The sequence below is a fragment of the Poecilia latipinna genome, unplaced genomic scaffold (assembly GCF_001443285.1).
Source record: "Poecilia latipinna isolate Pla-1442-1.1 unplaced genomic scaffold, P_latipinna-1.0 Scaffold622, whole genome shotgun sequence".
NCBI lineage: Eukaryota > Metazoa > Chordata > Actinopteri > Cyprinodontiformes > Poeciliidae > Poecilia > Poecilia latipinna.
Genome location: NW_015113238.1, coordinates 418,456 through 430,013, shown reverse-complemented (window position 1 = coordinate 430,013; position 11,558 = coordinate 418,456). Strand labels below are relative to the sequence as shown.

At 34.8% G+C, this 11,558-nt stretch overlaps 2 protein-coding genes across 3 annotated transcripts in view; both read left to right on the top strand.

Annotated features, from left to right (window-relative positions):
• The window catches only part of LOC106954040 (interferon alpha/beta receptor 2-like), an 18,169-nt gene extending 10,231 nt beyond the window's left edge, over positions 1-7,938 (top strand). The window contains exons 3-7 of one of the 2 annotated variants that reach the window (XM_015043260.1): positions 512-687; positions 2,008-2,147; positions 6,021-6,183; positions 6,300-6,379; positions 7,123-7,938. In XM_015043260.1, the coding sequence (XP_014898746.1) occupies positions 512-687; positions 2,008-2,147; positions 6,021-6,183; positions 6,300-6,379; positions 7,123-7,218 (655 nt within the window). In that variant the 3' untranslated portion in view covers positions 7,219-7,938. Of the gene's footprint in view, positions 1-511; positions 688-2,007; positions 2,148-6,020; positions 6,184-6,299; positions 6,415-7,122 lie in introns of both variants that reach the window. The other variant, XM_015043261.1, reaches the window with a different exon arrangement.
• Positions 7,939-8,659: 721 nt separating this feature from the next.
• LOC106954039 (interleukin-10 receptor subunit beta-like) overlaps positions 8,660-11,558 on the top strand; it is a 12,385-nt gene continuing 9,486 nt past the window's right edge. The window contains exons 1-2 of the mRNA XM_015043259.1: positions 8,660-8,947; positions 10,752-10,875. Of these exons, the coding sequence (XP_014898745.1) occupies positions 8,896-8,947; positions 10,752-10,875 (176 nt within the window). The 5' untranslated portion in view covers positions 8,660-8,895. The remainder of the gene's footprint in view (positions 8,948-10,751; positions 10,876-11,558) is intronic.

Here is an 11,558-nt window from a genome sequence, read left to right as displayed (position 1 = left end):
AACATGAATAAGCCTTCATGACGCTTTATGACAACAGTCATAAAGCGTCATGAAGGCTTATTCATGTTTATGACAGTGTCATGTCAGTCTTATTCACCCCCCTTCAAATAAAGTGTTACCCACATTTTCTGCTTGTGAATGTGTGGGATAATTCATACTCTACTGCAGCTAATAAAACAATATGAAACAGTGGACGTGGCTGAGGTTTGTGGAAACGAGTGCAGACACTCATGTGAATTGGTAAAAAGCTCAAAAGGTTTGTAAACATCCGCACAAACATCAACATCCCTCATTGCACTTAGATGTTTCCATCATTTCTCCACAGAGCCGCTCTTAAGTTTCATTTCTGTTTCTGGGAGCTTCTGACCAAGTGCTTTTCTTTCTGAGTAATTGTGAAAGTTTCATAAAAGCTGTGAGTTTCCTGCCTCAGCATTTAGGAAACATTAATATCTGTAGTGCGACACAGCAGCCCTCGCTCCGTTCTAACTGCCTGTTTGCTTTCTCTGTGTAGGAAGCAGAGATGGAAAACGGTGGCTGAGTGCGCCGAGCTGACGGCCGGACAGACGTGCAATCTAACCAGCAAACTAAAGGACTCGTTTGGCCTCTACGTGGCCCAAGTCCAAGCCTTCAGGACCAACCAGACCTCCAGCTGGACCACATCGAATCTATTCCACCCTCTGGCTGACAGTGAGAGACAAACAAAGCCGAACATCATCATTCAGACCTGACATGTTTCAACCAAACACGTGAATACAGAAAACGTCAGATTTATTGTTTGGATAATTTGTTTACCAATCATTTGGTAACATGATTTATCTGTTTTCTCAAACATAAATTACCATAAACTAAGGCGTGATAGCAATTGCAAACATTATATGCTGCAAAAATACAAACTCTTACCAAGTAATTTGGTTTAGTTTCCAGTGCAAATATCTTATTGCAACCAAAATAAGACAAAACTAACTCACAACTGACTTTTCAAGCAATATATACTAGCTTGTTTTAAGTCAGCAGTTCTTGAATCTTAATGAAAAGTAGTACTTCCACTGGCAGATTAATTCACTCATAAAATGGGAAAAATGTCTTGTTATAAGTTAAATAATCTGCCAATGTACTTTTTAAAATCAATATTACAGAATTATTTTCCAACGGTCTAACTGCTAACAGTATTTACCAACGGTAAATAATTACGGATTTACAAAGAAGAAATGTTTCTAAAGGAACACAACAAAAAATTAACAGTGTTAATTTTGGTTATTTAGCCTGTCATAAAAAATGGGGGAAAAAATTGGGGTTCAGTTTAAAATGCAAGCTAAATATTTAGTTTACACACAAAATATTTAGCTCTAATATGAATTATTTAGTTTTAAAACAAGATATTTAGCTTGCTAACTAAATATTACTTTGTAAACTGTACTATAAATATTAAATTAGCTTCTAATTAAATATTTAGTTTGAAACTGAGAAATTTACTAATGAATAACATGGTGAAAATATTACTTTAAAGCTGAACTCATTTCTTTCTCTGACTAAATAACGCAAATTATTGCTGCTAAGTTTGACTGTAACTTTTCAAACATATAAATATAAATATAGCACATGCACATTATGTATGTTAACCATATTATTTTGCGTAAATTTTTTGTATCAAACCATTTCCTCAAAATTAACTCCCTCCCTTTTGTCTTTCTGTAATCTGAACCCGGTTCAATAATGTGGTGTCATCTGCATATAAAGTGACGTTTAGAGTGTTTGTAGCCGTATGTATACAATTTAATCACAATTTAAAAAGTTTTGTACCAAGCAAAGAGCCTTGTGGTTCCTCTTACTTAACCCTAACAGTTTTTTCTAAACTTTGGTGATAAAAATATGCCAGTAAACGATTTAACTGTCCCTAATTTGACAATGGGAGCATTTACATTATTAGTATTTCTCGCATTTAAAGTGTAACTACAGTCTTTTATAAGTTTAAAGCCTTAAAGCAGGTTGATGTCTTCTTTTCGTCAGCCGTTCTGGGACCGCCTGAGGTTTCCGTGTCCGGCTGTGGGAACTGTTTGGTTCTGCAGATCCGAGACGGCCCTGTGCAGCTGAAGGATCTGCAGAGGGAAATGGAACTGAACGTGAGGAGAACCAGAGACGGCGCCGAGGTGAGAGTTCCTGACAAAGATCCTGTTTATTCTTTATTTCGCAATAGTTTCCCTTCTCTTTTCCTCAACTTGGATATGAATTTTCTTCAGGCGTCCCTCATTTGTGTTTCATTGTCGTTGCTATGAAAACAAATTTTTCTGGACGATCAAATTAGTGCGATAAGTGATAATATTGTTGTTGTTTTGAGCCCATTTTCAAGTTAAAAATGCAAATAAGTTCACCCTAAACTTTGATTTCTAATAAATATTTGACATTGGAACTGGACGACATTTTAATTTGCCAAATATAAAGAAACAAAACAACAAATAAAATTAATACTGAAGTCTCTGTAAATAAAAATGTGCTAGTTGAGAGAAAAGTAATTAAATGGAAAATAGCGCTTTACTGATTTATTTTTGAAACGGCAGACTTTAAAATCCATGTTGATCAGTATTTTATTAATAAATTAGTCTGAATCCACTGTTTTTACTTTTTTTTTACATTTTTATCTCTAAAATTAATGAAAAGGTTCAGTTAAAATGAAAAATAAACTGTTACACCATGACTTATTACAGACATTTTTATGCTTTGGTGCATCTTTAGTTCTCTTTCTCTTTATTGTGATTGACTCAGGAATTTATCAATTTGCAACTTCAACCTTTAATATTTTGTATTTTTTATAATTTCATAACTTTTTCTCCACAGGCCATTTTGTATCATTCAAATGTTAATTGTTTTTGCTTTGATTAGCAATAATTTAGATTCTCTCTAACTTGTTATTTGTGTTTACAGTGATATCCTGATAATCCGCCAACATTTGGGTTTTTATTCTTGTTATTTCTGTTTTACCAGACTGAATTGTGTCAAGTTTCTTTTCTTTCAGTGCATTCTGGTTTTGACTCTCGCATTTTCCTTCTTGGTTTAGTTGCTTTAGATTTGTGGTTTGGTTTCCTCTGTGTTTAGTTTTCTCCTTCTCTTTGCTTTCTGCTTCCTCTGATTGGTCTCACTTGGTGTTGATGTTTCTCTCCTCCTCAGTATTTCAGCTGCTTGGTTTTATTGTTTCTTGCTGGTTTCTCTTGTTACACCATCTGAATGTGAAACACTTTTTCTGACAATGAGTGTTCTGGGCGAAAACTAAACTACCAGCTTAGTTTTGCCAACAGTGTATCTCTATCATGTATCAAAGTAAAGTGAGTTGAATATAAATGCACGTGACTTTTTTCCTATTTTTTTCTTCCATTTAACAAATCCTGAAGGAAACAGAATGAAACCAGGTCAGATCAAAATGGCAACGCATAGTTACTTCCTGTTGATCTGTCACATCTAATCCAGCTGAATATTTTGTAATTTGGCATCAAAATGTGAAAAAATTTGAAAATACTCCAAAGGTAAGAATATTTTTGCAATGTAGGAGATGTGACTCCAATCATAATCTGTCATATTTCGTATGAACTGGCAAAAACAAACCCCAATCAGTGGAAACCAGGTGTAATGTAAAACCTTGAGAAATTTATGTAAAGTCGACTATATTTGAAATTTTGCATTTTTAACCTATTTTAATAAAGAAATAAACTGAATGCCATGGTAGGAAATAGTTTGTTTATGGATACGGAAGGAAAGCTGATGGGCTCAAAGTGGCAAAGCGTAGCTACTTCATGTAGCTAACATTTAACCCAGTTGAAAACTTTGTAAGTTGGGATTGAAATGATACAAAATGTGAAAATTCTCCATTGGTGTGAATATTTTTGCTATGTACTAGTTGTGACTACCGTCAGGAGTCTGATCTTGTCAAATTTCTCATCAACGGCCCCAATCAAGCCCCAGCCAGTGGTGACCAGGCACAATGTAAAGCTAATATGTAGTTAAAACACACATAAAATTCAGCATTTTAAAAGGGGAATATACTGAACTCAGTGGTTAAACTGGTGGAAAAAAAAACTTTGTTTGTGGTTTCAGAGCAGGTTGGGATGAAATGGCAAAGGGTGGGTGTGAATACTTTAAAGGACAAACTGACCCAGAGCCATTAATTTCTGCGTCTTTGTGGTTCTCCGGCCTGTTTTGTGATGAGCTGCGTTTGGTTTGTGGTTGTTTTCGTCCCCTCAGGGTATTTTACAGCCTTCACGTCATCATTCTGTCGTTTCCCCTGTGGTTGTTTTTTCTCTTTATCATGTGATGTTTTTCAACTCATCTTAAAACCTGCTGATGACATGTTGTTTTTTTATTTAGCAGAGCTCAAAGTTTGACGATTTCACCTGCTTAAAAAACTCAAACAAAAAAACCATTTAAAACAGGCATGTTGATGATTTTATTTAAATATTTCTGAGCTGATCAAACTGTGCTCTCAAACCAAACTGCAGTTTCTTTACTGAATAAACTGAAACTGAACTTCCAGTTTCAGTCTGCACACCTCAGCGGTTGACTCCTGGTTATGCTTGACATTTCCTGTGCAGCAGGAAGTGATGCGCTCCACCATTTCACAGAAATTACTGGAAAGAGATGGTTTTAAAAGACGATTAATTAATTTTGGGGATAGCACCATATTTTGGAGACTTGCTGGGAATGTTTGAAGACAGCTTTTCATTTTATTAAGGAATGCGCATAATGCATTCATCATTTTTGACAAAATTATACAAAAGTAATGTGACAAAATGTGATTTTAGAGAAAGGAAGGAGAGAATCACTTGCAGAAAGTTGCATTTTACCAAACTGAATTGGCATTTTGATACTTTTTATAGTTTTTACAGTTTAAATTTTAGGATTATTTTGCAATTTTACCAAAATTGTGTTCTGCTTAGAGCAAAGTATTCCTCCAATAGTAACATTCGGTTGTTGTTTATGTGATTCGTGTGATGAGAAAAAAGTTTCCATTACAATTTTGTGACAGAAACCAATTTCAATATGTCCAAGATACCTCGTCATCCCAGCACCAAACATTTTTATCGAAAAATGTAAGTTTTTTTTTTAAATTGGCACATTTCCCTTAAACTGTTTTTGAAATGTTAAATTGTGCAATTACACTGTTGATGGACACATATTTAATATTCTTATAAGGTAAAAAACAACAAAATTTTGCAATTGTGATGTTTCCATTACATAAGAAACTCACTTAAAATCACACATGGATAAGTTTGTTCATGCAATAAGTTGTTAAAATCATGCTGCGCCATCATCCTCCAACTACTTCCTGTTCTTGTTTTCATTGTTTCTGCCAGTAGTAACATCCTGTTGTTGATCATGTGATGCAAAAAAAGTGTTTTCCTTGTATTTTTGTGAATTTTTTTTTTTTATAAACCTCCATCTTAGTGCCAAAACTTTTTATTGAAAAACAAGTGTTTTTCTTCTTTCAATATTGGTGCGTTTCCATTAAGCAAATTTATTTTTGAAATGTCAAATTGCACAATTATATGGTGAACGGAAACAGATTTAATATTCGCAATAACCACAATTTCGCAGTTGTGATGCTTTTGTTAAATAAGAAACAAAATTAAAATCACACATAAATAAGTCATTAAAATCATCATCCTCCGACAGTTTCCTGCCGTCTTCTTTTTCGTAGTTTGCGTTAGTGGCAACATCTGGTTGTTGGTCACATGGCTTTTGTGATGCAAATAAATTGTTTCCATTTCAATAATATGAAATAAACCAATTTCAATAAAGCTACCAGAGCACCAAAACCCCCTATTGAAAAATCAGTTTTTCTTAATTATTGTGTTTCCATTAAGCAAATGTATTTTCAAAATGTCAAATTGCACAACTAATGCAGCTTTTGATCCTATTTCACTCCTCCTTCACGTTCTGTATCATAGCTTAATTTTCTTTTCCAACCCGTCTTCCAAATGACCATCTTCATCCTCTCTTTGGTGACATTTTGTGGTTTCTGTTCTGTGTTTCAGTTCAGATTGGAGCAGCCCTATCAGCAGGAGACCGTGATCTCGTACCTGCAGCCAGGTGTGGAGTACTGCGTCTCCGTCTCCTTCAAGTCCCTCATAAACCGGAACAGCGTCCCCAGCGCACGCCGCTGCGCCTTCACCAGTCCTCCCCCACCCCAGCACTCATGTACGCCTCTTCAGATAACGTTATTCCTGCGTCTGAGTGTAAAACGTCTGATTAATTTGGCTGTTTTGGTGTGAATATTTTGGCGTTCTGACTTGTCTCGTCCTACTGTTCCTCAGTGTTCCTGGTCCTCGGCCTGTTGGGGGCGTTTACTCTTTTGGTGGTCATCGTCGTGGGCCGGTTCATCTTCAGCAGCAAGGTGAGCTTGGAATTACTGAGACGACACCTGAACAGGTCAGTTCACACAAAGAACACCCTGTTGGGAATCAAAATGGCCGGTCTGGTAACTTTAAAGTAAGAATAACTCAGGAGGAAGTCAGAGGATCAGTGTCTGGTCGGCTGATTAGGATGTTAGATCGCTTTATTTTTGTTTTAGTTCAGTAATTTAATGCTCAGAAATACAGAACACAACATTTAGCATAGAAGTTGATGGAATCTAAATTTCATTTGGTTTCCCTTGATTCAGTTTGTTGCATATCTTAAAGGTTATAAATGTATGTTAATTTTACCTGAATAAATATAAAACGTACATATAAAAAGTTGTTTTTGAATGGTTATTCTATTTATAAAGGGAAAATATCTTTCCAAGCCAACAAGCTACTGACTAACTTTAATCAGATAACCTACATTATATTTAATTTTATTTTATCTTTGTTTATTTTGGAAACAAAGTGACAGTTTTAATTTGACTGCTTTCTGATATAGTAAAGTGCTGGATTATTTTTGACCGTAGAGGTTTTTTTTTTTAAGTTTAGCAAGTTTAGAAGTGCCGTTAAACATTATTTTTTGCCTTTTTTGCACCAGTTGGGAAAAATATGACTTTTAATCTGATCTTTTTGAGTTTAATGATGAATGTTGTGGTTAAATTTCTTTAAATCAGCAACACAAACATCCTTAAATGTGATCTTTTTTGTTTGTTTGTTTGTTTTTGTTGTTCTTTAGGTTAAAAATCAGCATCTGCCCTGCATGAAGTTCAGATCGCAGTCCTATACCTGCCTGAAGTCTTCTCTGTCAGAGGGGGACGGCGTTACGACCTAAGGCATCCTGAGGAAACAGGAGTTCAGTTACTTTGAGTTCCTCTAGGGAACTTTGTTTTTTTTAATATTTACTTTTATGACCGAGTTGTACTCAGGATCTAACCTCCTCACCTGCCATAGGACATTTTTTATACAGTTAGTGTAAAATAATCACTGTTAATGAGCACAAAGGGTCTAATTTATCTTTTTTCACTGAGGTTTATTTTAATTTTCTTTGGTTAAAATATGTTTTTTTCCTTCTTCTTGAAGAAATTTCTGCCAGTGTGTTTTGACTCTTCAATAACAGAATGTGTGTTTAATGTGTAAAAATCTATATCTTATTATTTTGTTGGAAAAAACTGAATGATTTATGGTTTTGGAAAAGGTACCTGTACTTTTTTAAACCTGTGTTTTGGATTTCTGAAACAAATGACGCACACCTCTCAAAGAATCTGCACAGATACAAACTGCTTCTGGAGCTTATTAACAGGAAATGGCTGCTGAGGAAAGAAATTAATAATTTGAATCAACAATTCAATTATATTTATACTCTGGTGAAAAATCTGAGCAGATTCTGATGAAACTGTGATGTAAGAAGATCCAAACTGTGTTTTTTCATTCAGAAATATAATTTATTTGTTCCTTATGGCAATTCTTCTTGATGTCTGTGCAGGAACAGATTTCCGAGCCTTTTATTTGATTGTAAATGCAATAAAAATGCAATAAATTGTGAATTTTCCTAGTCTTTGTTTCAAACATTTGTTTTTAAAATCATAATTTACTGCCAAAAATTGAGGATACTTTATGATGTTGTAATAATATATTAATACATGTTACATACAGAACCCAATTGTTATAAGAACATAAATATCTATGTTCTTACTAATAAACTGAAGGAGGTTTACCTTATAGCTAAATATTTAGCTTTAGACTAAATATTTATCTTAACTAAATATTGAAGCTAAGTATTTAGCTTGATAAGTAAATAAATATTGAGCTTCAAAATAAAGACTTAGCTTTCTAAGAATATATTTAATTCAAAGCTAAATTTCTATTTAGAAGGTTAAATATTTAGTTTGAAAGTAAATATTCAGTATGCTACTTCATATTTAAATTGAAGCTAAGTATTTAGCTACAAACGATTTTTTTTAGCAAACTAAATATTTAATTTCACAGTAAATAAATATTTAACTTGAACACTAAATATTTTTTTTAACCTGGCATTAATAAATTCATAAATAAATTATTTTAGAAACAAACCCACTTTTTAATTTTTTGAAAGGCTAAATAATCCAAATTATTGCTGTTAATTTTTGACTGTTCTTTATAAATGTCTGTGTTTGACCAGAAATAAATTACGGTAACTTTTCCACGATATTCTACTTGGAAGCATTTATTTCGAAAGGTTACCGTAAGGCTCCGTATAAGCGCGCAGCAGAAAGGAATCCGAGCTGCGAGCTGCCGTAACGTCGTGTTTCCCTGAAGTGAAATGAAAAGTGACTGACTTGACGTGAAACGTGACGTGTCCACCCTGAAATTATTATACATTTGCTTCCGCGTATTTCCCCCGCCTGTTGTTGATGGATGCAAACGGGAACTGAATGAAACGGCGACTTTGAAATGACCAACCCTGGGACGCTGTACTGAAGTCGGGACGAGACGGGGGCCGAACCGGACCGAACCGAACCTTCGGATCAACATGTCAGTCGCTGTTTATGTTTTCGTCCTGACACTTTCAACACTAAACGGAGGTAAAGTTCCGTTGTTTTTGTGGGTCAGTGAACGTATTACCGTAAATATAGAGGGATAATGGAGGACTTCTATTGTTCTGATAAACTTGCATGAACATTTTTGTGTTTTAATCGGTTTATTCGTGATAGTTTATAGGGTGTACTGAGATATTGTAGTTTAATTCAGGTTTTTGTCCAAATGGACATAACACGTTTGGACCGAACTCCCAGAAAAGTTATTTGTACATTTTTCTACTTCAGTCTCTTCTGGCTGCTAAGTCAACAGATTTGTTTATTTATAAAAGAAACTGTGAAAAATTACATCCATGTCACAAAAATCACACTAATACCATGTATCGATGTCCAAAGTGTGACCCGGGGGCCATATGTGGATCCTGGACGGATTTTGTGTGGCCACTAACTTCAGTTCAAGAATAATGTAAATTTGCTTCCTCAACACGATGCAGATGGCTCAGTTTCATTTCTTATTTGGGCAAAATTATAACCAACAATTCTGCTTTTTCCTATGGAAAATATTAGGTACATCACAAAGTATTCATGATGTTTTTATAACTAAGCTTGTAAGGTAAACAGAATAATATGTACCCAGTAACTTTGACTAAAAAAGATGACTTTAGTGCACCCTAATCTTATTTTAATTAAATTATACAATTTGACTGAATAAAGCAAGTATTTTAAAAGAAAGAGTGACCAACGTGTTTAGCTGGACCTGTAAGAATTGGCAAATTGCCTTTCTTAGTTTTAGTTCTATAATGACTTGCACATCTTTTTTCTACTATTCACATAATTAAATATATTTAATATGCTATATGTTTGCTGTGACGTGTGAAAACAATGCATCTTGTTGTCCATATTAAATAAATAAATTCTTTGATAAAATATTACATGCTTAGCTTATTACTGAGCAGGTAGATAATAATTTGTAATATAACTTTTGTTGATTTTTTATATATTTATATTTCTGGCCTGTGAATACATTTGATTCGGCTAATTTGACCCTCGTGACAAAAGGTTTGGACACCACTGATTTAGTGATTGATTACAGAAAAATATAGTTCATGCTGTAAGCTACTTTTAGGGATTTATTCATTAAAAAGGGGCTAAAATGCCTAATGTGACACTATTGATGTAATCTATTAAAAAGGTTCTAGTAATTTAAATTACATTTTAAATTGTTGCCACATTCTTTCTCTCTTTTTTTTTCCAGGGCGTGAAGTTTTCAAAGAAATATTCCATCTATTTATTTTTTCATTTATTTAAATTTTTCTGTAACATGTAAAATGTCAGACAAAGATCCAGAGTAAATAGAAAGCTCTGGTTTTAAAATTCATCACGTTAAAAGAAAAAGAAAATGTCAACCAACCAACTTAGGCCCAAGCCTTAAACCCAATATTGGTTGTTCCACCTTTGGCAACATCAAGTGTCTTCTTGTTCACTTACCATCCAGAAAACACTTGCTGCAGCATTCTTGTTGGTTGTGCAGTAGGCTGCACTTCTGCTTTTCAAAGATGTGTTGTTTCATAATAGCACATCTGATTGCAGCCGTTTTCATGTGTGAGTGTAAACGTTGAGTTATTTGGATTTAAAGTGACAAGACACTTTAAAACAGCTCAAATAGGCAGAATTGAGCAGACTAAGATCTCATTATCTAACAATGATTTAATGCATAAAATATAATGAAGATGTTTTGTTTCTCATAGAAGAGTCCTAACCTGTTCAAAGAAGCACAATAGAAAGTGGTAAATGATCAGATGTGAGCAGGAGACTGATGCCATTCTTAACTTTGCTTCTCGGGTCTGTGTAGTTGTATCAGGAGTCCTCAGCAGTCCCACCAATGTCCAGTTGACCTCCAGGGACCTGAACCTGGTCCTGAGCTGGGATCCACCTGCAGAAGCACCCAGTGGATTGATCTACACCACCGAGTTCAGGTAAGTTTAACTACTATTCTCCTCTGAACAGAGCTTCCTCTGCAGGCGGCTGTTCTGGCTCAGCTGTCTTTGAAGGTTATTCCAAATTGGAAGAAACACTAAAGAGACCCAGAACCCTTTGGAGGGATTATTTAAACCATTTCATCCAGGGACCTCTTGGGATCCTGGAAAAGAAAAGATGGCTCAGCCTTGGAGAGATGGAAGACAATAAATGGATGTAAAATGAAGAACTGACTCGTGAGCTTCAGAGGGAAGATGGAGAAAATGATCTACTGTTTGCAGCAGAAGATGGAGTCTTTCTGTGAATGAACAGAATATATTCACAATTATAAACCAACAAGGGTTTTTTCTCGCTCTCCTTCTTGGCCTGTTAGCCTTCTTTTCATTACGATTTGCACAAAAACTTAGTCAATATTCCACTAATGTCGAAATACAACTTTGGAATTGCAGTGTTTCCATTAAATAAGTAACGCAATTAAAATCTCACACCTTTGTTCACAAGATAAGTTATTACAAAACATCTTGCGCCGTCGTCCTCCAACTACTTTCCGTCGTCTTCTTGGCGGTTTGCGTCAATGGCAACACCCGGTTGTTGATCATGTGACTTGTGTCCTGCGAAAAAAAGTATTTTTGTTGCAGTTTTGGAAACTACACCAATTTTGATATGAACAAAAAGAACACTT